The sequence below is a fragment of the Lipophrys pholis genome, assembly GCF_963383615.2.
Source record: "Lipophrys pholis genome assembly, chromosome: 8".
Lineage (NCBI taxonomy): Eukaryota > Metazoa > Chordata > Actinopteri > Blenniiformes > Blenniidae > Lipophrys > Lipophrys pholis.
Window position 1 is genome coordinate 15,648,301 of NC_137630.1, and position 27,072 is coordinate 15,675,372.

The 27,072-nt window shown below is 43.3% G+C and overlaps 1 protein-coding gene across 1 annotated transcript in view; it reads right to left on the reverse strand.

Annotated features, from left to right (window-relative positions):
• tmdd1 (transmembrane and death domain 1) overlaps positions 1–11,058 on the reverse strand; it is a gene marked incomplete at both ends in the record, with an annotated part of 177,598 nt that extends 166,540 nt beyond the window's left edge. The window contains one exon of the mRNA XM_080470042.1: positions 10,971–11,058. Within this exon, the coding sequence (XP_080326168.1) occupies positions 10,971–11,058 (88 nt within the window). The remainder of the gene's footprint in view (positions 1–10,970) is intronic.
• Between the last annotated feature and the right edge of the window lie 16,014 nt (positions 11,059–27,072).

The window sequence follows — 27,072 nt, forward strand, 5'->3', positions numbered from 1 at the left end:
TTGGCGTCATACGCAAAAGATTGACAGTCTAGTTTTTCACCTAATTGTTTCCTGGTATTTGTTTTTATCTCCAGTCGGGCTGATTGCTTACTCGGGTGGAAGAAGAAAGGGAATAGAGATTCAGTGAAGCTGACAGGTTGCCACGTTCCCTCGTGATATCTTCAAATATGGCTGGAGGGAGAAGGCATTAAAGGCATCACAAGGGGCCCCTTTGAAACCTTCCAACTTAGTATGAAATCACTACGTGTGAGCACTTTGATCAACAAACGGTCAAGCGGCAGCCCGCCAGTCTGCCATCTCGCCACATAACCACTGGGCGCCTCATTTCCAACCATGCACACTTCCCTTACACCTGACCACTATTTGATTTGCTCACTGAACTGATCTCTCCACACTTAAACGTGGGGTATTCCCGCAAATTACCCCCTTTGCATCTCCCATTACATATGCCTTGCAGCATCACTCCCTCTTTTAACATGCATCCAGCCGTCTGGAACGTCCAGAGATAAACAGCAGATATTCTGCATATCACACAGTCATAATTCGGCAATTAACCTCTGCAACCAGCCAGGGCTTTGAATCCGCAGGGCTTCGCCATTCACTTCAGCCCAATGAGCCAGATTCAGGATGTAAACAGAAATATAAAGTGACCAGTGGTTTGCATATTCTGCTAAACCCCTAATCACCAATGATGTGTGCTTTGATTTTAGAACCGGGGTGAAACAGTGCCAGGACTGGGAGTATCTGATACTGCTGAGAAGCTGGATAAACTTGCCACAACCTCGCGCTGTGGAGTACACCCTGGGATTTGACTCAAGTCTGTGACAAGAGCATCTGAGCTACGAGCCTTTGGCGTGTCTTTGCATTGAATTAAGGTGCTTAGGGGTTCAAAGTTACGCATGACACGTAGGTCAAATCTTCATTAAAAAGTGCACCGATGGGCAATTTCCAAATCGCCTGTTTAATCTAAGTTGTAGTATGAAAAACTTGAGAAAAATACAAACGGTTCTCTCTGGTAGGTGGGAATTTTCACTTTATTTTCTTCCACTCTTCGACAGCGTGCAGCTCGCCTCAGTCAGTCGATAAGCATCCTAAAGTGAAACATCACAGAAAGATTTGTCCTGTATGTAATAACCAAGCTTCTCCTCACAAAACGAGTTAATCTATCATTTTTATCAGCGCAAAACAGGGAAAACCTCTTTCAGACTGTTCCGTTCAATGTGTTCTTTCAATATGAATCAAGTTATGTTCCAATCAAACAAATCACAGCTTGTTCCAAACAGGACCATGAGTAATGGATTGAAAAGGTCTGTATTTGATTACCTCTGCCGCCCAGGGTTGAGTAAGATCCATTTGAGAGGGAGTGTGCTGGAATTCCAATATGGACACCCTCCAGCTATTGACCCTGTCTTTAAGTGGGCGCTGTGCTTTTAGTGTACTTACACTGGTTGTTCCACAGCTTCCTCCTTCTGGCAGTTTTGCAATACTTTTGATGGCAGACAGTGGCTCCCTTTCTCCCACTCTGCATTATTAATGCTTCATAGAATGTGGATAGCCTACATTTTGTCATAGCCCACTATGGGCATGAATGCAACAATGCGAGAGGTTTTATGTTCAGTGACCATCCATCCATCCATCCATCCATCAATCTTCTTTAGATACTTCAACCAGGTTAGGATTCCATTGGGGGGGGGGGGGGGGGTTAGTTGAAGCGGCTCTGGTAAAGCATAGAAAAGTCGGCAGCCCATCACAGCCCATCACAGGACGAACGTGGAGTGACAATCACACACACAGGGAATTCAGAATCACCAATCATCTTAATGCGATCTACATTTATTTGGATTGTTGAAGGAAACTGAAGTGTGTTTAAAGTATTTGTGTGTTTTAATAGTTTCGAACTCCACCACAGAAAGACTCCCAAGCCTGGAATGAAACCAGCATATTCTCTGTAAAATGTGAAAGTGCTAAGCATGGCAGTGCAGCTGGGAACATTTCAATGTTATTATGTTATTTTCAGATCTCAAGTAGAGTAAAGAAGTTGTTTCAGAAAATAAATTGCAAAGAAAACTTGACTGCCAAGCAACCAGAATGTATCATTTATGACTCAAAGTGACAGCAGTGACAGACAAGTACGTCTTGAGTATCTAAGTGAGTCGATGGTCAAATGGAAGAGAAAATTGTGTGTTTTTTGTCATTGTACACGGGAACTGAAAATGCAAGTTAAAAACTCACAAAACACTCTTAAAAAAAAAAAAAAAGAAATTACTTGAATATCAACACATATTCAGATTCAGTAGTACAAATATGGCTTGTGCTAAGAACCCGGAAAAATAGTAACATCACGTTTTTATCAATTTGAAAGTGACAGACGTCAAGACAGATACAGCCGTCGTAGTGGAAAACTGACAAAACTAACAAAAAACAAAGCATGGTTGGAAACTTGTGTTCTATTTTATACTTTCTCCCACCAAAAAAATCCTCACATGTGCAATTTCCTAAAATACATTTGCTCCCTCACAGAAGTTGTGCCTCCAGCTGTACGGCACTTTGTCACTAATGCCACGATGCGTTTTAGGAAGCGCTTTAAGGATCTGAAAACGCTTTGTTTTACTGTGAAGATCATCTCCGAAGCTAAAACATTCCTGAGCTGCTCGACTCTGCATTTGAGTGATGTAATAAAGGCGGAGATGAAGGAAGGGGCAACAAAAAACTAAATGAAAGAAGAAGAAATGAACAAAGGTGGAAGTCAGGGGTCTCCTTTTCTTGGAGAACAGGTAACTGTTCCCCCGATATGTCATTTAGTGACGCTTCAAAACTGCTCTTCAGATTTTTTTTTCCTGTTGAGTCTCTCCTAATATTCACTTCGGATTTCTGCCCTCAGGAAACAAACGATGAAGGAACAAAGAGGACGATGAATGTAGATCAGGGTTGTCAAACATTAGCCCGCTACAGTCCCTATGCGGCCGGAGGGATGACCTTCCATATAAAGAGGGGAAAATTACAAAATAAAGATAGTAATTAAAAGTTCCTAAAACAGTGAACGGTGTCCAGATTTGTCCACTGAATCTGGTGTGCAAGAGCAGTTGATACAACGCGCCTTAACAGAGAATGGTTGCCATGCTTGTGGGTGAGAGGTCAGCGATGCAGCTGCACCAAGAAGCTTTAGCACACCATGAGGTATCTCTTTGACACTGCAGGAATGGTGTCCCTACAGAAACACTGCGGATGAACTGGATTTCAGACATTTTTTTGCAGATTTGGAAAGTCAACTAAAAGGCAAATTTGTTACATTTTCGGTTGCATACAAATTCAACGAGAAAATACAGGTTTCAAATGGAATATGTTTCACTGGATTATGGCGGGATCATAAAAAAGATACGGCTTTTGATAAGATTTTCAGAATATCGGTTGGGGGGTGGGGGCAAAGATCAGCACTTTAGCTTTAAAGTGGAATTACACCCTGGGAGACTGGGTTTTGGGGACTTTTCTCAGAAGAATTGGAATGTTCTCTCTCTGTGCCTGTGTGGTTTCTCTCAGTAAAAACTACCCAAACACCTGCACTCAGTCAGTCAAACTGAATCGTGATATAAAGTGTGTGTGTGTGTGTGTGTGTGTGTGTGTGTGTGTGTGTGTGTGTGTGTGTGTGTGTGTGTGTGTGTGTGTGTGTGTGTGTGTGTGTGTGTGTGTGTGTGTGTGTGTGTGTGTGTGTGTGTGTGTGTGTGTGTGTGTGTGTGTGTTTGCTCTGCCCATGCATTCAGCTCCAGCCTCCTGCGGCCTGGAGTTGGATAAAACTTAAACTTCTTTGCACTGCAACAAAGATAAACTGTGAATCTTTCGTTATCTAAAGATGTCCATGCTCTAAATTCACTTGTTCGGCCTACCAGGTATATTTTGCTGCACGTGACCCCTCTGCTCCGACGTGACTCCCCTGGTGTACATGTACCTGAGTTGAGGTAGGTTCACAGTTTGGCCTATAGATGGCAGTGTTCTTACAGAAACAGACCCATATGAAATTGTAGTGTGGAGCTGCGATCACAAAATCCTGTGATGGATAAGAAAATGATCTTCTCATAAATGTGATTTACTATCACTGCGCTTCAATATTTTATCAGCACAGTTACAACAGTTTATAAATAGAATTGTAAGTCATTTGAATTGATTAAGTGACGGGGCAAATTGTAAATTGTGAGTAATGTGGCAAAAGTGTGGATCATAATGTATTTCAATGGTAAGTTAGCAGGTGGTTGAAGGAGATGCATGTTAGAGGTGTGCACATTTCGGAATATATTTCAAAAAATGTTTTTTCTTACTAGAGTCATAATTTTTGCTAAAAATGGGGAATATTTCGAGTTGTGTGCGAATGTGTGCGCGCGTGTGTTATTTATTATTATTCATTATTAATGTTTTTTTTTTCTCTGGGCGGAAACAGTTAACACTGTAATGAGCCGGAGTGTGAGGGGGCTGGGTTTAAACGCGCAGTGTGCCACTGGCAGCACACACTCGTACACACCACATACACACACATACTACTGTAACACTGATGGAGCCGCCAGTCTCCGTGAGTCCGACGGAGTCCCTGTGAGGAGCGAGCGAGAGAGAGAGCGAGAGAGAGAGCCACGCTGCGGGTCTGGACCGACGCTGCGTAATCTGCACCCGGCGGATGAGGATGACAAGCCCGGCCGCGGCGCGCACTTCTCCCCTTCGTCAGCCCCGGGAGGACGCCGAGATCCCCAAAACTGAAGGAATGCGCCGTTTCCCTGACGCGGTCCAGTGAAGTGACATCAGGAGGGGGAGAAGGAGGAGGAAGAGAAGGAGGAGGGAGGGAGGAGGCGGAGGAGGTCAGGTCCGATGGTGGAGCCGCTGCCGCGAAGTTTACGCGCTGAATTCTCGATCACTCCCCGTAACGATGGTTTCTACGTGAATGAATGACGCCGCTTCACCGGTTCCGCGCACAAGCTTTTACGCAAGGACCTGGAGGAAGGAGGACTGAATGTAAATTACACCTTAAACGGAGACTTTGTCTTGGCGCAGCATTTTCAATTTTTTCTTCTTCTGGAGACGTTCATTAATCTGTGGATGTGAGTGTTGCGCATCACTTAAAAAAAGAAAGAAAGAAAGAAAGAAAAAAAACCCTGATCAGACAAGCAGCCGAGCTGGAGGAAACAGGAGAACCGGCACATCCAGTTAAATGAAGAGGTGAGTGATGAGCATCATCAGCATCTCATTTGTTAAAAATCTGATGTACGAGGCGCGAATATTTATATATCAGACTGTCAAACAGAAGAAAAATACCCAAAATCAGCCTGTCTGCTGAATAAAAAGGCTCCAGACATTATTCAATTTTGGCTGCAGGCTGTGGTAAAAAGGTAGCCAGCCGCCTGTACATTGTATCTCTGCCTCGACTCACACTTTGACGCCTAAATAAATGATGAGGTGTGATCATAAATATAATGCACTGTTTGTGCATTGTACAAGCAAAGCATTGGGGGTGTTTTTACCTGTGCAGCAGGTTTTATTACTGTATGTTATGCTCCTTTTTTCCCCTCATTCATTAGAATATATCCTACGAATACACTTGAATAATTGAGTTACAACCTGTTCCTTTGAGACCACGCTTAAGCTGAGCATCATTCTTGCTCATTGGCTTTTTCTGGTTCGTGTAAATGGGATATTGCTGTATGGTACTTAATGAAGTTACTTCTTTGGTTAATATTCTTTATATCATTTTGCAATCACCACACGGCTGGATTGTTTTATGGTTTTAATTTGCCTTTATTGTGAGCAAAGTTGCACATGCGTGCACTTTTGCATGAATGATTTATATTCCGTTAAATCTGTAACAAATTACTACACATAAATCAATTTTAGATGTTTCATGCTGACTGGTAAAGGACTAAAGATCTGGACCCCTCTCCCCCTGCAACAAGTGAACCATGAGCCTGTAGATACAATAATTGTCAAACAATGAAATGTCTCACTTAGTGTTAACTGAAGCACTCAAACGGTCACATATGCGACTTGAAGTGTCTAAACCCTGCATATTTGCATGCCCATTTTGTCTTCTCAAGTGGTGAAAAATAGCAATATGAAACACATTTAAAGCAGCCGGATGCGCTGCAGTCACTGGGGTGACTTTATGATTCCACACTGACTGCAGACCTAATCTGTCCAATTCAGAAGATGCACCTACAAATCTTCATTCTCTGTCAGACCCGTCAGCAAACCGGCAAGCACCCATGACAATGACTCTAAAGAAAATAAATGTTGTCTTAAGGAGAAAATTGCCTTACATTTGCATGAAAATAACTTACATCTGCCACGGCTGATGGGTAGCATATTAATCCCTCTGCCCTTGCAATCAAACCCCGTTTCTTCTGGGTGAAATCACTTTTTTTGTGTGTGTGTGTGCATGCATCTAAAGCGTGACCCTCTCACGTTATTATTTTAATATCCATCTCAAAGTGAAACAGCGGTTTGACCCCAAAGCTACCACCAGGGTGGAAATTGCTGCCTTTAGAAGAACAAACCAGCACTCCACACTGGTTTGATTATCACATGCTGATTATATTCACCTAATTAACTCCAATCTAATGAAGAAAAAAAGAAACGGTGTCCGATAGTGCTGCCGCTGTCCTTCTGACCAGTCTGCTCTTTAGCAGCGGTTATAAAGCTTGGCTTTACTACTGTTTTTGAACTTTATCTGAAATGTATTTATTTATAGTTTCTGGTTATTCAAAAGCATTCCATAATCTACTTCATATCATAAAATTGCAGTTCAAGAGTGGCTCAGCTGCTGTGGATCATCTCGATTCAGTCTGAAAGGAAATAAGCAGAGACGTGAAGGATTCTGCTCAATGAATCGCTTTGATGCCTTTGAAGGCATGCCTTCCAAGAAAGACGTTCGAAAACCAACACATCACACATTCATCCGATCAATAAGGTTAACCTCACCGAACTTGAGTGAAATTGCTTCCAACGGACAAACTTAGATTGAGCTTTGTTGACGTTGCTGCCTCACTGCCTCACTGCCTCACCACTCCGCAGGGGACTGGAGGATTTTGATTGGATGGACAGTGGCACTATGCGATCAGAGACGTATTGTGTGCTTTGTGTCTTTATTGCCGGCATGATTTGCATAAGTCTGTTCAGGACGTCCAGATCAACCGCAGTTTTTACTTAGACTCAGAAGATATTTTTTCATGCAGTGAGAGGATTTTATCTTCACAATAAATATTTTAGCCTGACTTTCAGTGGCGTCTAAATAAGTGACCTTTCTCACGTTCTGTTGAGATAATAATCCTTTGGAATTCCCTGTAGACTGTTTGAAAAGTGTGTAGGGTGATCGGCGTTGCGTACGAGACTGCCTGTCGCCACTGCCACCATCAGCGTCTATCAGTAAGTGCGACAAACTCTGGCTCAAGAGCGTCCTCTGTTGAGAACGATCGTGAAGCCTAAACAGAAAGCCGAGTTAATTATCAGGCGTCAATCCGTCACACCACTCAGGGCCTCTCACTGAGACTGTGCAGCAATTATGATGACGCTACTCACGGTTTTATTTAACTGCCTGGTTTTCCTTACAAATGAGTTGCTTCTGCTTTAATTTTTTCCCCCTCTGTGTGCTGCGTCACAACCAGCATTCGCACAGCACGCTGCCTTCCCCTCTCTGGATTCCCCCCTTAAGGCAGCCGGACTCGCCACAGTTTAGCTTGAGAGATTTTGACAAGTCGCTACGCATGCAGGCAGAATCCTTGACCTATTTCTTAATGAGTGAATACTGCAAATGTGCTCAGCGGCTGTGTATTCTAAACCTCCCAACCCCACCACCACCACCACCACCACTACCACCGCTATCACTACCACAGCCACCCCCACCATCCAAACTGTCTTTTGCTTCCAGGCAAACGAGTGGACACATGCAGATTATGGTGGTTTTTGTGAGTTTACTTACTCATACTCCTTGAGATATAGCTCTTCCTTTTCCTATCTGCAGGAGTGTACAAATAGTGAGTGTTTGTTTTAATGCAATTGGCCCCCTGTCTTCTCCCTCTGTGGGCTGTTTATCTGAACCTCTCAACTGTCCAGCTGTCACAACAGAGATCTCAATCTCCTTGACCCACACACGCTCCACTCACTCTGCCTTGTTATGCACATGTTTGTGTCTGGGATCCGTATTTATGGCGAGTGTGTGTGTGTGTGTGTGTGTGTGTGTGTGTGTGTGTGTGTGTGTGTGTGTGTGTGTGTGTGTGTGTGTGTGTGTGTGTGTGTGTGTGTGTGTGTGTGTGTGTGTGTGTGTGTGTGTGTGTGTGTGTGTGTGTGTGTGTGTGTGTGTGTGTGTGTGTGTGAGTGTACATATAAGAATTGACATAACAGAGATCTGGATCTGCGGTGACAGTGATCAAGTGGAGTGCAGCCAGGGAGAACATTTAGTCTGAGAAGAGGTTTGGCTTCGGTGAAAAGCAGAAGATCACAACCGCCTGTTTCTCTTCATCCACTCGGCAGGTTGTGGCGTTTACATCTCCTGTGCGCGCTGTCTCTTCTTTGGATAATAATTGTAAACAACATGATTTTGCTACCTGTCTCTGATGCTTCAAGGCAGCGCAAGTTTTCGCAGCAGCGGTGCTTTCTCCAGGCAATGATTATCCCAGCAAACATTTGTTTATGTGCATGTTGATTCAGAAGTGTGGAAACTGAAAACTCTCGCGCTCCGCATGCGGTTTAAAGATGACAGTACATTTCAGAGCATCAGTGGCACTGATGTATTGTTATTGGGCAGGTATCAGGCTATGTATATGAGGTATACAACAATGGGCGGTCATTTTGAAAGTCAAAATGATTTTCAGACTATTAATTTATATTTCTGTGAAGATTCGTTTTGTTACTGTGGATCAAATCAGCCTCCGATACATGTGGTACATGTGCTGCCTTGATTTATCACTCAATACTCCCATCTGTCATCCGTCTTTATGCCTGTGAAAAGACTCCAATGTTGCATATCCTCTTGTAAAGATACGTTTATTTGTTTCTAATCCTATAGATATCATAGATCTGAGATGCAGCAACACACTTTGATAATCCGCACGCAATGGCAGATGTTAAAAAACACCAGAGGGCTACATTTAATGGTCTGGTCATGCTGCTGTAGCCGCTTTCATCATCTTGAGTAGTTGTGCGTGTAGCCTTCAGTGAAGTATTGAATCGTTGAAACCATTTTAAATTGATGACTACAGGCCACTACATTGTTAAGTAGCAGCTTGCCCAGTATGAGCAACACATAGCACAGAGTGCAAAAATCAATGCCACTCTGCATTTCATTTTCCATGGTACACTGTCAGACTGTAGTTTTTTAATGCTGCGACGACTTGAAAGGAGGGAAAACAACATCTTTCCTGCGGTAGTGGCTACGGCGCTGGGATCTTTCTTCTCTGATCGGCCTGTTGAGAGACTTTGGTTCCCCATCCCCGTCAGGCTGCTGACTGTTTTGTGTAAGAAGACGTGTGTGTGTGTGTGTGTGTGTGTGTGTGTGTGTGTGTGTGTGTGTGTGTGTGTGTCCGCAGCTCCCAGACAGGCCCTCGCATCAGAGGACCAACAGGGAGCGTTAACAGTCGTCCCTCTGCCTGCTGCAGCCGCGGCCAGTCCAGATCCTGCTCTCTCCATTGATGGCAGCAAGTTAGCAATGGACCCCTGTGTGCACTCTGCTGTCCCAGACGCTTGCCAGCTTGCTGAGACAAAGCCTTTTGTAGGGCCACTATATCCAACAGATGGAGAAATGGACAGTAAATGAAAGTAGAGCGAAAGGGGAATAAAGGAATTTAGTGGAGCATGTTTGTTGGTAGGCATTTAGGCTACTCCTTTGGGAAGTCTAACACCCTCACAATGCAGCACTGGCAGAACTTAAATGTTCTCTTGTTGACACGCTGCAAGAGCGGCTTTGGGCCCCTGTGTGAGTGGAGAAGGCAGTCTGCTCACGAGGGCTCTCCAGGGCCTGGGAAGCCTTTATTAAGATGTTAATAGAACTGCCTTCATGACACATTTTCATGGGACAGGATCCCTCGCCCCTGCCTTTCTGCAGTGCCTCAATCTGCCCGCCACAATCATCGGTCTCTCTCCTTCACACAACAGCCTGTTTCGGCATTCAGCCCCATCTCCACGTTCTCCCCCTGCCCGGGCACTCTTACTCTTTATCTGATCTCTGCTGTCACAAGCCATCCCGTAGTCACCACGTGTAACAAAATTATGCGATGCTCGTGATAAGGGCAGAAAATCCTGGCACGGGGACTTACAATAACAAGCCTGGCTGTTTGTTTGTCACTGATCTTCAAGCCTCCTGGAAATCAGACTGTCACCCCAGCAAGTCATCAGGGTTACTGCGAGTTGTATTCTCTAACTATGGTTAATTTGCACAAAACTACCTGTGTCCCTCACCCTGGGTAGCCTCTATCATCCAAATCTGCCTCTAATGTTGCCCAGTGCAGCTAGATCAAAGAGCCGCCAAGAGAGAGACAAGAGAAAACTGGAGCTTTACATACAAATACCCTGACTTAACTTCATTGTCATGAAAGGCGTTTGAAAGTATCGCCTCCACCATTTTTCCTCTTTTCACTTTCATTTGAATATAAGTCAGTTTAGCCTGGCACCATCAATAATCAATTAGCTGGTGTCATGGGAGGATGTGCGTTTTTGTTTGGTGGAGACTCAACAATAAGTGAGCAACAAAAGGGAGCGGGAGAGAGAGGCAGAGTGGGAGGGGGCCTGTGTTAGACGCCAAGGGGCAGCTGTCAGGAACAGATGACTGTGTGTGTGCGTGTGTGTGTGTGCGTGTGTGTGTGTGTGTGTGTGTGTGTGTGTGTGTGTGTGTGTGTGTGTGTGTGTGTGTAAGTCATTTTTGCTCAACAGAGTGTGTTTGTGTCCATTATGATTTATTTTTGTTTGGCCGTGTGGCACATGCGTTATTTGTGTGGAAGACGAAGCACCAGAGTAGGCATGTGAGGGCAGCGCCATGTAATGGTGCCCACACTGCCCCCTGGTGATGAGGATGCCCCTGACTGCCACCGTCGCCATGGTTACTGCAGAGAAGGGGTGCAGACTTTGCTTGTCTAGTCTGTTCATGTGCCATAGGGTAGCCCGGCCAACAGCAGCTTTGTCCCTCTACTAGATAAACTGCAGGCCAATTACAACTAAAGCTGTTTTCAACTCAAACTGGCCTTTTATGACTGTTACCTCGCTCAGTTATTTTAAAGTAATGCATAATTGTTTAGTTTTTTTCCCCCAAGATTGCCTAATGCCAGTGCTTTCTTGGGAATTGTAAAATCCAACAGGTTGTTGTGTTCACATATTTATTTATTTTTTGGCCACACAGCTTAATTTTTTTGAGTGTTGTTAGAATGGATTTGCAGAAGAAACTGTGGTTTGCAAAATGGGGAGTGCCAGAGTTCTTCAGGCTGATGCATGGGGCACCAAAGATAAGCCCAGTTCAGTTACGTGTGGGGGCAGAATTCATGGTTTTCGAACTGAACTGAAAACAAAGAAAGTATTATAACTAATACTTAAAGTCTGGATTTTCATGGTTCTGGTGATGTTATGCTTGCACAGTGTTGTATTTGTGAAGGTGTGCTTGCTAATTACAGTATGAGACCATGTGAATTTTGGAGTCATGTTATGACAAAACACTCAAAGTTGCTGACTATGTTCCCAAAACGGAATAAACTGCAGTCGCAGAAAAACTAATTTAGAGATTTGTGATAAAATTGCTAAGGTCAGAATATCACGCGGGCTTTGCCAATGCAGGTAAACTTTATGTTGGCGATCTAATTGAAATTAGACTAGTGTGTGACCTCTCTATATGGAGGGCTTATCCTCCTACACCTTTAGAAATCCAGACACAGTTTCTCTCACAGCACTCTCGGGCTCAGTGACATGTAGATACCTGCACTCTTGTGCGCTCTTCATTGTTACTATTTTCCAGTCAGCCGTGGCCTTATCTTGGTGAATAGCTTCTGACATTGTGAAGCTTGAGCCTGAACTCACCGCCAGCCCTCAGCAGAGAGGAGGAGAAAAGAAAATGGGAAAGGAAGCTTTCCAAATTCATTCCCGCGTTCGATGGCAAACAGAAAACTCTGTCTGGAAAAGCAATGCCCCCCCCCCCCCCCCAACTCTGGTATCTTGTTCCTCACATGCACGTACACACACATCCTCTTGATTAACTTTTTCCACAGTTGTCGACCAAAGTAAATTGTGTTAAATTGATGATGAAAGACCTTGAAACTCCAGAACACATGATGTGGGGCCTGTGTGGCATCCTATTTCCTAGCAGTGTTGAGAGAAGCATCAAGACAAATAGTGCAGCTGATAACTGGAGGAAACTTTGGCAAGGAAACTAGTAATGGATTATGCTATTCATGCTAAGAGTTCAATTGGCGGCTTTATATCAAGAGGACAGTCATATGTCATATGCTGAAGGGAAAAAAAAATGTGAACTTCTTTTTTGCTTGAGATGTTTCAATGTGCTTCACATGATCAGTCGCATTCTACCATTTGTTGAGTGAAACACACACACACACACACACACACACACACACACACACACACACACACACACACACACACACACACACACACACACACACACACACACACACACACACGCGCGCGCACGATATCAGCAGCACTCCTGTTACCAAGATCATTTTGAGACTAATACGGTTTCTGGCTACAAGATTTGCCATTTTCTGCCAATTCAACCGACATTGTTTTGAACTTTAAAGGTAAAATGTATCAATGTCAAATTTCATGCTGCTGTGATAGAAATTAAATGAAACGGTCACAAATACGTAACAATAAAAACAAAAACTGAAAAGATGCTGAAAGAAGCAATAAAAACAATAATTGTGGCAGTTAAAGCTCAGTTGTCAGTCGATCCCCCATATCTCCCTATGTGTTGAAGTGTCCTTGAGCAAGACACTGAACCCCAACATCCTCTTAGTGGTATGTGAACACCTTGCATGGCAGCCATCACTATTAGTGTGTGAGCGAATAGGTGAATGTGACTGATAATATAAAGCATGTGGGAAAATGCACTATATATGTTAAACGTTAGATAAAATCTTCATTTGACAGTAGAACCAACAAACTAAAACATATGAGAAAAGTCACTGTTGGCAATTTTACTTGGAAACTGTCAAAAAAATCAAATAAGCACGGTGAGTTCGCCTCAACTTACAAAACTGCACATGCAACTTCAGAAACATGAAGGATCTGTATGTGTTTAACTGGGATGTTTGATCCCCAATGCATTGTGAAGAAGTATTTCAACATACAGTTGAATTACTTCTTTAGACTTCTGCCACCAGTCTGGCAAAACCAGACTCTTTGCTTTGGCCCAAGGTGATTTATACGTGTCCAAGCTGGAGGAAATTAATTCTCCTCTGGGATAACATCCATGTTTATGCATGAATACATGACTCTGATCCACACGCTGAAGCCAGCAGGAGAAAGGGGATGAAAGATACTTGAAAAAAGGAGGCAGCTTTTCACAAAGCCTGCACAACATACCTAGTCACTCTTTTGACTAGCTTGGGGCAAAACTGTTGATAACACTTTGTGGATGTAATTGCTTTTGTTGTTGATTTTGACCTCACTCGACCTTTGAGGATTATGGCTTTGCGCACCATCAGCATAGCAATTTGTAAAATGTGCAGGGTACTAAACAAGACCAAAACCCAGCTCTCTCCTCAGTGCTATTCTTGTCTTATCAAATGGAATCAACACCATCTCCATTGTGAATCACATTGCGCAGTATTTATATCATCAAGATGAAATAGAGGAAGTTGGGTGTTCTTGTTTGCCCACTTTTACTTCCGAGTGCCCTTTGCTATCAAAGGAAAGCACTGCATGCACTGAGTGGAACAGCGGGAGCTCGTCCAGACAGACACATTATTCTTCTTCTGTCATAACCAATGAAATGTGAAGCCCGACAGCAGCGTCTTCATGTAACCTACAAAGAAAATTATTAGTGTGGAGCAAATGACATGACGTGATATCACACAATGCAAAACACATAATCAAGATCCACTCCGTTTTCACACGTCAGCCGCCGAGGAAGTCAAGAAGCATTGTCTTTTTCTGTAGTGTTAAAGGAGAATGAATCAGGGGTATCTAAGACAATTATTCGGAGTGTGACAGCCAAGCCTTTAGCGGCGGAGGACTTGAATTCCCTGTGTTGTCCGTGAAGATGTTGATTAAATATGACTGCTCTGAAACATTTGCCTGCCTATGGGAGCCAGGGGTAGAAGGAGGGAGGCGAGTAAGCAGGGAGAGAGTGAGAAAAGCAAGGGACCGGGCAGGTTTGTACTTGAAAGCAATGAAAGAGCATCCTTTCTTGTCTTAATCTGCAACAGTTAGGGATTTACACTATGAGAGCTAATGCTGTTAGCTATTATCCACAGGAAGGCACATTGAGTGGATGTTTGGCATGTTACCACCGCCACTATGGCGTCACTAGAATCACCTTTTTATTTATTCATTCATCTCACAGGCGAATAAATGTAGGAATATTAAGTATATCCTCCTCCGAGCTTGTAAGCACAATGTTTACAGTTAAGTACTTTACATGAGCCTGGTTGCCTCTCGCTGGTGTGAACCCTCCCCCACATTTCTCCGAAAACATGTTCAACCTGACAGGGGTGAATAGGTGAGGTGAATTAGCATTTTAATACAAAACATGTGCAATGTTTCCAGCGTTATTTTTTGGGGGAACAGTGTGTGAAAAGTAAACAATTTGTTTTTGCATGGTTTCCAGATCCCTAATGATTGCTTTTATTCAAAATCTTTGCAGATCACTGAAGAGGGAAGGTTTGAACAACACAATTAAGCACTGATGGAGTTAGTGTTTCGCAGGGCGTCAACAAACACTTGCCTTTTTGTTTTTCTGAAGCCAGTGATTAACACTATTCAGTGTCATCTCCTCTGCATCGCCCATTTCTTATTTCTGCTCTCATTATATATATATATATATATAAATATATATGTGTGGGGGAGAGAAGTCATGCCTGAGGAGACTGGCGTGTGGCTTACGTGATGGGTGAAGTCGGCACATTTTTTCTTTCGCCTGTATTCTTTCTCATTTTTAAAACCAAGGCCTGCATGCTGCCTTGCTCTCTCAAACAAAAAGACAATTTAGGAGACGGCTTTGGCTTTAAAGCAGGGAGGGGCTGCTGGGCAACATGTCACAGTTGAAACCATCCAAAGTACTGTATACATAAGCATGTACTCAATCATTTGACTACACACACACGCACACACACATGGAGAGAGTCATCTTGCAGACATTGACAAGCCTGATAAAGGACACCTTGCCTTTGTTTACTTTACCAAGGCTACGCTGTTTGTGGGTTGTGTTGTACAAAGCATTAGTAGCTTCAATGGCTTAAGGTCTGAAAAGCTGCACGGCTGTGTGTCTGCTCGTCTGGATCCCCGAGGCGTTGAACATGTACAGTAGCTTTGTGTCAAGGTAAACAACCCCACCTGTCTTTGTGCGCTACTTGATGCAACCGATCACAGAAAGAGGAGCCGAGGAAAATAGAGCAAAATTGCAGACAGAAGGATTTCCAGATTGATTTAACTGCAGCAGTCGTCTCCATGTTATTTTACTGCAATTCTCTTAAAATGGGCTGCCGCTACGACGGAAAACTGTGTCTAAGATAATTTGATATCAGAGCTGCTTGTAACATTTGGCAATAAAGGTTGTTTACAAGGAAAGTCTTTAAATGAAAAAAAAGGAATGGAGCTGAATTAGTTGCAGAATTACTACGCTATCTAACATGCATTCGTGGTTTGGATGTATGACTTAATTGAATTGAAACACAGAGCAATAGATGTCTTTCACAAGCTCTCACACAAGAAATCCTCATTGGAAATATGTCGATAACGGACTGAATTTTCATAATCCCATAATTGGGATGGCCACACTTTTAAATATAGAGCCGCAGACAGCCTGCATCATGTTGATTTTGGAAAGGGATAAACCAGGAGCCATTTGTTGTTGTGATGAAACCTCCAATAAACCGCCTTAACCTATCGATTCAGTGCAGCAAATACCAGGATCAGGGGTCAGTTTTAGTGCTCCGAGGGGTCACAGTGCCTCTGTAGTTAACACAGCATTCCCAGCCTCTGTTGCAAAACAAAGGAAGAAACAAGGAGGTCTGGGATTTGTACTTGTGATACTGAGTCAGACAGGAAGAGCAGAGGAAACTGTAAGGGAGGGACGGAACAGGAAGCCAAATCTGTTTTCACAGAACTCAAGGCCGCTGCGTGCCAGACAGAGGTATATAACTACCATTTGCACCGGGGTAGTTAAAGGGAACAGACGGTTTGGGAATACCTGAGTACCCCGCGCTGCTTCAGCAGTCTCACAATCCAGAGTATAGGCCTTCAGATACCGTGGGTGTGAGTGGAAGCGCATTACTCCAGACTAATGGGAAAACGCTCTCGTTCACTCCAAGTCGCTCCTACCCAGACTGAAACAGCAGCGAACCAACCACCAAGTGTCCTAATTAGCCCACTTCAGCATGTTAGTCTGCCCCAGCTGCTCCTATTTGTGTTACTGATGAAATGCTGAATGGGCCTTTTTTTCCCCTTGGTTACATTTTCTCGAGGGTAGCAAACAGTCGATTTTTATCGTTTTTCACTTTCCTGTTATTGCAGTTTTTTGCTGGAGTATGATTATATGTTTTCCCCACTATAAGCGGTAGGGGTCTTTTGTTTGGCTAACGGGGTGACTGCCAAGCCCTCTACCCCACAGTTTACCTTCTTTTCCTCCCCCATCTGAAAAAACTGGTCACAGACAGAAATTACCAGGCTACCCACGGGTGCATTTATGCTAAGTCTGAACGTGGGTATCATTTCCTTCATGTCTTCTTCCATAGCATACTAATTAATGAAAGATTTCAGTGAAGAGACCTTGGCTTGCTTGTGGAAACCTCATTTTACTGCTTCACTAAACCTTCGGACCATCATGATCGCTTTTAAAGAAATCAAACCACAGCATCCCTCTCCCTGCTTCGTCATCTGTGTGTGTGGTCTAAGGAAAAAGTTACTATGAGGTAGAAGCTGCCACAGAGGAATTCGGACTGCCCGGGTCTGGCAGTAGCCATACTGACCAAGCATGGGAATGCTCCTCTTGAATTTGTTATTGCTCTTACTGGTAATACTCTTCACCTCCTCATATGTTTTTTTTTTTTTTTAATATTGCTTTTTCTCTCTTTTTATTGCTCTTCTTCTCATCATTTTCTTTTCGCCTATCGGTCTTTACATTTTTTTTTTCCTTTCCGTCTTGCACTGTGGGATCTGGTCCCAGGCCGCCTCGCTCTTCTAACAATGAAACAGATGCTAATTTTAATCATCTTACAAGCAAAGATTAGACTTTGATCAAACTTAACGCTCAGAAAGCAAAACGCTGCAATCAGCTTGTGACGGAGAGAGAGACATAGAGAGAGATTGTGCTTGTAAATGTAATTTGGCGACTAAGGAAACGAAGGATACTCCACCAGAGAACTGTTACACTTAAGCTCTTTGTGCAAGTATTTCTTTTGTCCAACATTTTCACATGCAATCAAAGCGTTGTAAGAATTACTTCATACCAAAGCTGCATTGGAGTAAGTCCTGTTCTGACTGTCAGCATTATTTTCAAGACCCTGTGTAGGGTGAGGAATAAGGTGTTGTAAAGCACATTTATTGGGGCATTACCACTTTTGGCAGTAACACACCTTGTAACTACCTGCAAATGCGATTTCAACTTTTGCAACATTCATATTGCAAAATTCTGACTTAACTTGAGATGAGCTGTGTATTTATGCCCTACAAATTCACAATGACAGACTTTTATACATGACAGAAAGGTGCAATGAATTATATTCCCATTAATATCACATTATCACGTATTGCATGTTTGCTTATTGGTTACTTCTATTAAATAGCAACACAAGTTACAGTGACTAGAGTTTCTGTAAGCTTGTTAGTCACTGATATTTATCTCAAATTCCTGCTCATCCACCGACTGTTACTTTAGCAGAAGCTGTCCTCTTAACTGTTTCACTTAACTGTTTACTGGAGGGGCTCATCATCAATACAGACATAACCCATGTTCATGGACAGCAAGATGAAAGCTCTGTGATGTGATGCATCAGCATCCTTAAATAATCAGTAAATACGATGCTGCCTGCTGCCTCCATGTTTGTAGTTTTTTTTTTTTTTTTGCTTCCTGTGGTAATTTTGTTTAACGTTGAGATTATAGAGCGCTTTCTTTCAGCTGAACTGAATGAGTCAATCTCTAATTAAAGTGACCCACAGAGTGTTGACTGCTCAGCTGATCTGCCATAGTGGCACTGCTATAATACAACAAATCACTCAATATTAAGACATCTGAAATCCCTCCCATTCTTAATGGCATAACTAATAACTGTAACCAAGTTCAAATTTTTAGTAACATGCACAATACTGCTCATGCACATGCAAGTATGTGTGATTACGCCAATGACGTTCTCTCCAGAGACCCACGCCTTATCTCTGGGTGACTCGATCAAGATGTAGGACAAGAAAAATACTGACAGACAGCGGTATGAAGCTCCGCAGCCACATATAAAAGATGCTCTCCAGTGGCTGCCTGGAGAATATGGATGGCTCAGCTGTCTCCATGTTATATCTACAGGGTGGCGGTGACAGACTCAGGAATCTCTGGCCTGTGAAAATGAGTGTGAAGCACTTACTCCCAGGTTCACTGATGTAGTGGACTGGCTGTAGTAGCTTTTCATATAGCTCTGACAGTCAGGAGCCTTGTACAGTATGTGCATCTCAGATGTGTCCATTTGCCACAATTGCCTCAGTCACCTCTACCTCATTTCAAGCTGCTTGGCTCTCCTTGGTTCACCAAAAAAGGGCAGATACCCACCCCAGGGTTACTGCAGGTGCAATGACAGAAGGAAAGGAAGGATGGAGGGTGAAGGTGGGAGCGTATGCTAGACAAGTAATAGCCTTTATGTTTAGATCCATTGGACTATTTCTCTTCTCCATCCTGCCTCCCCTGACTTTGAACATAATGAGTATTGGATCTCTTCCCCTTTTGATCTTTTGCAATTTTCTCTCAAAGTGGTTGATGATCGCAGGCATACAAAAGATGCACCGTCCCTTCTGTTCTAAGTAAAACAATACACAATGATTAGACTTCACAACAATAGTGAATAACTCCTTGAACTGTTATTCTGTATTTTCACTGCAGACCTACATCACTGTGATGCTTGTCCCTTTTACCTCCTCCCTTACTACAACTCAGGCAGGGAACAAGTCTGCCACGTGTGCAATAAACACATGGGATTCATGTTGGCTGGGTGATTGTGTAGTGGTTAGCAATGTCAGTTCACTGCCAAAAGACCCACGTTTGATTCTGTACTCCCTCGGTAGACATTTCTCTTCAGAGCTTTCATGTTCTTTGCATTCACGCATGGCTCTGCAGCTTCCTCACCCCACCCAAAGACATGCTAGTTTGACTAGTTGTCGATTACGTATTGTCTCAGTAAGTGTGTTTGTCTCATTCTGTATTTCATTCATAGTCAGCTGGCATCTGCCAGCTCTTCACCAAATCCTGAATTTGCTTAAAACACTGTTAAGGATGGACTTATGGATTATTTACACAATTCTGTATTGCCCCTGATACGTAAGGAAGAAGATACATTTTTATTTGTATATTTATGATATGACTTTTTGTTTGTAAAATGGTGACGGCATAAAACACACAGCTAGATCAGAAGATGGATGGAGGGACAGAAACATGGGTGGATGCATGTTTCCCGGGCACACAATGTGTCTACACCGTTACAATTTTACAGTATGTTTCAACTGAAACCCACATAAGTACAAACAAATTAAACAAAGATGCTTGTCTTGTTCAATCCAGTCGTGCAGTACAGCTGTTTCCTTAAAAAAATAAAAATAAAATCATCGGATATGTTGAGCAAACTTTCACAACAGTCCTGAAATCTTCTGGGTATTTAACAAAAGTGCTTGCTGTGGTGATATGCCTGCTCGACTCACAGGAAGCCAGCCAGTGCTGATTTTCCACCGTATCTCAGCCAGCGCTGCATCCTGTACGGGGGTTCACACGGAACAGGCCGGAAGGCATGCATGCGCGCTTCAGCACTGATCCAGCACTGATCCAGCAAGTCACTCCGTGAGCCAGCCAGCCAGCCAGCCAGCTCGCTCTCTGAGCTCTGTCCCATCCGATCCCGTCCTGTCCTGGAGTGGCCTGGCAGAAGCTGCCACTCTCCAGAGGGTGATCAGGTGGATTTTTATACACCCGGCATGCGCTAGACCGAGTTAATGCTCACTGCAGTGCTTGCTGCTGTTTTATTATTCATATTTATTGCAAGTCCTTGCTGAACTTGCATACAAATGTATTGTAAGCTTTTTCTCTGCGCTGCGGTCTGTGGCAACAGTTTTCTAACTTTGGCCTCTGAAGTTTTGTGAAGAAGCTTTTGAAAATACTGTCAGAGAATTTCATTTTGTCTTGCCTTATCGCTGTTTAGCGGTTTCCACTCATGGTGAGACAATCTTTCAGATTTGAAGGCTTTTCTTTGCAGTTTGCATGTTCTCCCTGTGCACGCATACACTCTCTCTGTGTACTCTAAATCCCTCCCACAAAGACATGCAATTAAAATAAAATTGGTGTCAAAATGATTTTGTGGCTTTCTCTTCATGTTTGAACCGTGATGGAGTGGTGGTCTGTCCATGGTTAACAATGCTTTGGCACACAGGGTCACAGGGAGCTGCAGCCGATCTCAGCCGACTAAGATAGATAAAGCAGTATAGAAAATGAATGAAGAGATGAACAGTGTGTATGTTTCTAGTATGTTTCTTGCAAATTTATTCAGTGAGGTGAAAGTCAATATTCCCTGGTTGAATATACTGTATGTTACTGCCTTCTTTGCATACAGTATATACAGTAGGTCCCACTTGTCCCCAGCCAGCCTGTTGCCACACCGAAACTGTTGGATGTGCACACACACATAAAGATGAGAGTCCTTGTTTTGTTTTGTGGTTTGTTCTCCAAGTCGCCGCAGAAACTACTGCACTCTGCTTGCAAGGCCTGTATCCTCACTGTGTGGGTAAGCACCCAATTTCCTCACCACATGCTGGTATTGCCTCTCATCCAAGGGGAGATTGGGCTAAGTAACTAGCCGCAGACTTGATTTTGTGGTGCTTTATCACCTCTGATGAAATTAGAGCGCGCCTCTACCAGGCTGAGGTAGAGAGTGGAACAGACGGCGCGAACAGGAGAGAGACTGAACGCTTTGCGAAAGTGTGATAGTGCATCTGTTATATATGCCTCAGCAGAGAGGTCCTGAAAATAGACTTTAATGGTCCTCAGACGGTACTGTGTGTTTGAGAGGCAGACAACATTAGACCTGTGATTACAGGAGGTCCTGAACACAATAAGTAAAGGTTTCCTTCCTCCTGCAGTTTACATAACGATACAACCACCACACAAATTTTATTTGATTCCTTTATTTAAGTGTGCAAAATATAACAATCATAAAATGCTGAGTGAAATGCTTTTATGGTTTTGCAACATTTTGATGACAAAAGTTTCCGAAGGGTTGTTATCTTTGTGAACAAACAGCCATCATAAATGGTTCATTTTCTCCCCTATTCTTCACACGGAGCCTTATCTGCAGCTGGGAGATCACGTAGGCTGTCTGGCTTTTGGTCAAATTCGAATGTTTAGCTTTCTCTGTCCCCTAATCAAGTTTGGTGAGAAGATAGGAGACCAGACGGTGGGCGGACAAGCTGTGATGTTTATACTTTGGGCACACTTTGAAGAGAAGAAAAGGGGGTCATTGGGGTTGGGCGGTCTAACTCCATACATGTGCTTCCTATGCTGTAAATCAAAGCCATGAGTGTGAGATAAGGTGACATTGTGTGTATGTGTGTAAGGAGCTACTGCTGACCCTGAACAGACTGGGTTTATAAGAGGACTACAACATGCAGTGAAGCATGCGTGGAGGGTAATATTGTATGCCTGTTGATGGCTCCATCTTTATGGTTCCGTTGCAACAGCGGGAACCTTTTCACATCTGCAAGGGAGACGTATTTATTTATATAGTCCTGCTGTGTTTGTTGAAATCACCACGAAGACCCGTGCATACAGTAGCTGTAAACATTATTAACCTTGTGCAGTGAGCCCAACAGAAAACTTTCCTCTTCCTTGGATAAGGACAATGAATTAAATTAGCCTTGTGGCGCACAGCATTGCAGGAAGGACAAAGGGAAACGGTAAACATGAGGACATCATTGGCAGTGGTACACATCATCAGTCGACTGACAGCTGAGATGAATCACTGACTTACTCTTGCTATTTACGTGAAGAAAAGTGATGATACGTTTTGTGTTCTTCTCACTCTTGGAGAGTTTTCCCTTTGCACTCCGGGGTCATGCATGCTGCCAGATAGCTGTTGGAGGTTTCAGATGACGGAGGCCAATGGAGGTTATACATGCTCTACTGTCATGTTAATGGCATTGACAGATAATTGATTTTAGCATGGATAGAGCTGCAGCTGCCCGGGCAAGTGTCCACAGCCGCATGTTTCTATTACATCACTTGCCCTGTTTGCACTGTTCAGAGTTAGATATCAGCCTGTGGAGAATGTATGTCCCCGCACTCAGAAATGACTGAATACAGTATCTTACCGCTGTAGACTATCCTTTCTAAGCTCTTCATAGTGAGCTCTTACGTCTTTTACCATGTTTTTGATGGAAGTGTTCAGAAGAAGAGTTTCCTGCTGAGTTTCCAGTGCCGGGTTGTTAGCCAAGCCAGCGTAGCCTCATCCTTTCAGTCAGTGTGTGATTATAGAACTGCAGGCTATATTGTACTGTCCTTAGATGAAACAGTAGCAGGAAAGAAAAATTGAAGGGATTACTTTGATTGACAGGATTCCCATCATTTTTTCCTCCCCTCAGAAACTCTTATATAACCATTTTGGATTTTTGGCTGGCGTCTGCTGAGTTAAATAACATGTCTCTCATTGTGTAATGAGTACATATAGTATACACTTAGGCCAACAGAATAGTCCTGGTTTGAATTTGTGCCCACCTCCTTTTTCTCAGCATGTCTCTGCTCTCCTTATCCTTTTCATTCCTTGACTGACCCTTACTTGAGTGTGCCAGCCGGGCTCAGCAAATTTGCTCCACATAAGCTGTGGCTGCTGCTGTGGCTGTGATGGCTTGTTACTCGGGCTGAAATAATGACTGCATGGCTTCTTATTCTTTTTTTCTGTCATTCTTGCTTTTTTTCTCCTCCATTGTACGCCTTGTTCTCCTAATCTTTCTTCATCTAATCTATCTAACGCTCTTAAACTTGCGGCTGTTTTCCGTCATTGTCGCTCATTTTCGCAGGCAGTCCTTCACAGTTTCTTTTGCCTTATCTGGTTCCTGTCTTGCTGTATTTTACTGCTCTTACCCTTTTCCTCATCCCTCCCAATACTTCCCCACTTCCTTAAATCCTTTCAGCAATAGCTGCTTTGACCACTGAGCCGTGCCTGTGCACTATGATCTCAATGAGACACATGAGGAAGCAGGAGGGCTGTGAGCCAGTGAATACACAGGGATGTTCATTGATCAGCAGTAAAACTAAAACTTCAACGTATGTCACCCTGGGATTGGTCATTACGATGTCTTTATTTGGACTATCCTCTATTAATAGTGAACACTTGAAGGGGGAGAAATCATTTATGTATTGAGCAGAGTTTTGTAGCTGCAGGTACATTCAAATACATTAACTTGGGACCTCGGATTCCTTGAAAGGTGAAATAAGTGGAAGCTGCTTACTCACATCAAAGTCATCTTGCGGCCTGGTGGCGGGTGACTGTGGCGTCCTTTTTACACATTTTTTTACTGTGAGATGCAAGAGTTCAATATCCAGCTCCAATTTCCACTTACAGCTTCAGCTGTTCCGCAGACGAGCCTTTTTGAATTGGAGCAGGAGTACCACCCAGACCTGCTGAGCTCAATCACAGCTGTGTAACCCGGCTTACCAAGAAAATCCGTCATTTTGTCAGTGAGTCACATAGGAGATCTTCTTTCACCAGTTCACTTGCATTGGATGACTGTCACATATTAAAGCCAAGCAATCAGAATCTAATCTGCTTTTATGCATCAGTGTAATTAGTTTTTTTCTCTAGTTAGATCACTTGATGAACTCCTAAAAGATCAGTCAGATTTCTTTGTCCAAGGTAAAAGTGGGAAATTGATTTCCCCTGAAGGAGAAAAACCGATGACCATCGAGAGCCCAGCCCTTGGTTTTACTCATTTCTGCATAATGTAATTGTATGTTTACTTAAGAATCAAAGTTATATGGTTTTGATAAGCTCGACTGTTGCTGCTTAGTCAATGTCTTGTATTCCTTTGTGTTTTGATGATGCTGGTTCAAATGCTTATCGTTCAACACAGCAAAGATGAGTAAAGGTATGCTCACAAACATGAATAATGTCCAGTGGAAAAATTAATCAGCTACAATCAAGTTAAATGCAAAGCAGTTGTATTGAATGTATCATGATTTGATTGAAAACTGTGGGTTAGTCAAATAGTCAGACTTGGTCTAAGGATGATTTATGTTTGAGGTGCAAACTATCCTCGCTTAAAAATCTTTTCATACCCCAAATATAAGAAGGATCACTTTTCAATAACAGTGCTGAAGACACCTTCACAGGTCCCGAGGAACTCTTCCATCAATGGATCAAATCTGTTTTGGCTGAATATAACAAACCATCACAATATTGAGCAGGTACTTTTAATGGTGCTCCTCAAATAGAAGCCTTACTTATTTTAGATTTTTTTTTAATGTGATCTTCATCCGTCTGCATGCAACGTTTCACACACACGCCATGGAACAAGCAATTAAGCTCACACATTTCAGCTCACTCGCATAGCAGTTTGGTGGTGCTTAACTGCAGATTTAGTATGATTATTTGACAGAAGGTTGGGTCCTTTGGAGCCTCTTCCTGATTGGACAGCTGAACACCAAAGGTCAGAGACCAGCTTTGTTTAGCAGACTGTGGCGATAGGCAGATAACACCTCGACAGGGAAAGTCTGTTGATAAACAAAGCAAATACATCAACCCGAAGCAGTGTGCAGACAAACATGCTACAGTGATGCCTGTGCTTGCATGTGCACACACATGGGTCTGCATGCACAGGTCATGCTGTGGTCTGACCTTGTGTGGGTTAATGTCATATGACTTCTCTTGGCCTGGCTGCCCTCACTGGAGTCCACCCTCCCCTTACTACGTTCAGTGTTACAGCATGTTAATGACTTTGAGTTTACATAATCTGATTTTAGAAAAGCCAGACGAACTGAGCCATTCATTCAACTCATTCTAGTCTACTTCACACAGGCATGCACAATTGCCTGCTCATTCACACCATTGCCCCTCTGGCTGTCCTTTACACCTGCTACCTGGTGCACCAGCCAAGTATTTCATTTTGCCAAGTCCATTTTTCTGCTTCAGCGACTCGTAAGTTTGCCATAACGCGTGTCCAGAAAGAAGGCGCCTCAGATGTGCAGGTGTGATGCTGACGGTTTCGCTCACAGTTAACCAGGGTATCATCACTGAATTGACTGTCATTTTAGTAAGGAGATCAGTCGGGTCAAATTTCTTCACACGTTGCATTCACTACTCAATGATCCGCATGTACATGATTGGATGTTAGTGTCTGTATACTTCTTGTCTTTAATAATTGATTCGGACACGGTTCATATTCAGCACTGTAACACACCACAGCTGCTTTACGTTTCATGTTGTGTAACTGAATGCCTCCACATAACAGCTTTCATTATGCTACTTCATTGACTTTCAAAGTGACAGCGTAGTGAGGCTTACACGGCATGCTTATAGAATGGCTGATCCCCTGCTATTCGAATAAATGTGTATGGCGTCAATCAAGGAGCCTGATTCTGTTCCAGTGTGTATATAGAGCCGAGGTGAGATATCTGATCCTGTGTGCTCTGCTGGCATGCCACTCTGTTTGTTTTCTTTGCCCGCCGAGGATTCCCTCTTCTCTCGGTGAGGCCCTTTACAATTTAGATTTATGGAAATGCCTCCTAATAGACATCTGCTTTCACAGAATGACAGACAGCGATGATAGCGTGTACTCTACTAAGTTGTTGGTGGCGGGACTGCCTGAGAATATCACGCTTTAAGATTCAACCTCCAATTTAATAGGAAAAATACATAAAGACTCTTAGCTCTGTCAGCACAAGCCGGCTTCAGGAAAAAAGATGGATAATTTATATACGTCTCTGACTCTGAATGTCTCTGTGCTCCTGTCTCTGTCTCTGTCTCTGTCTCTCTCTCTCTCTCTCTCTCTCTCTCTCTCTCTCTCTCTCTCTCTATATATATATCATGTGTTTGTGCCTTTGATTGTGGGTGTGCATACATGCATGTCTGAGTTTGTGAATGTGCCTGCACGCTTGGAGGAGGTGGCAGCTGTGGGAGGGGAAAACAAAAATCATTAAAATAACAATGACACTGTAAGCTCCCTCAGAGGGTGTCATAGGTTTTAAGCGTAATACTAGCATGTGTTTTCTCAAACAGATTTTGGAGTGCGTGAAGTGGCAGTGGGGGCTCATGAGAGGCGGGGTTAAAAGGAAAAGATTAGCTACACGTGCGCCTTGTTTGTATTCGGGGATAAGGCGCTATGCTGGGACTCAATTGCTCCTGCGTCATGATGACATGCTTCTTTGTGCAGCGTCTCGGAACGTGGCGGGATGTTTTAATAATCTTTTATACGCTTTCATCTGCGTAATATCTCCACTAGGCTGAAGCAGAATGAAATGCTGTGACTGCTTTCAATGGGTGCAATTCAGTGAAAGGCAATTGAAGGCCTCGCTGCAGGCTTCTAAACTCAGATAGTCATGAGCAAGAGCACTGATATGGGTCACTAACAAAGATAGTGCCATTAAACACTGAATACAAAGTGCTCTGCTAGAGTGCCCTTGGAGCACATGCTTAATTGTGGGCAAATGTGCATTAA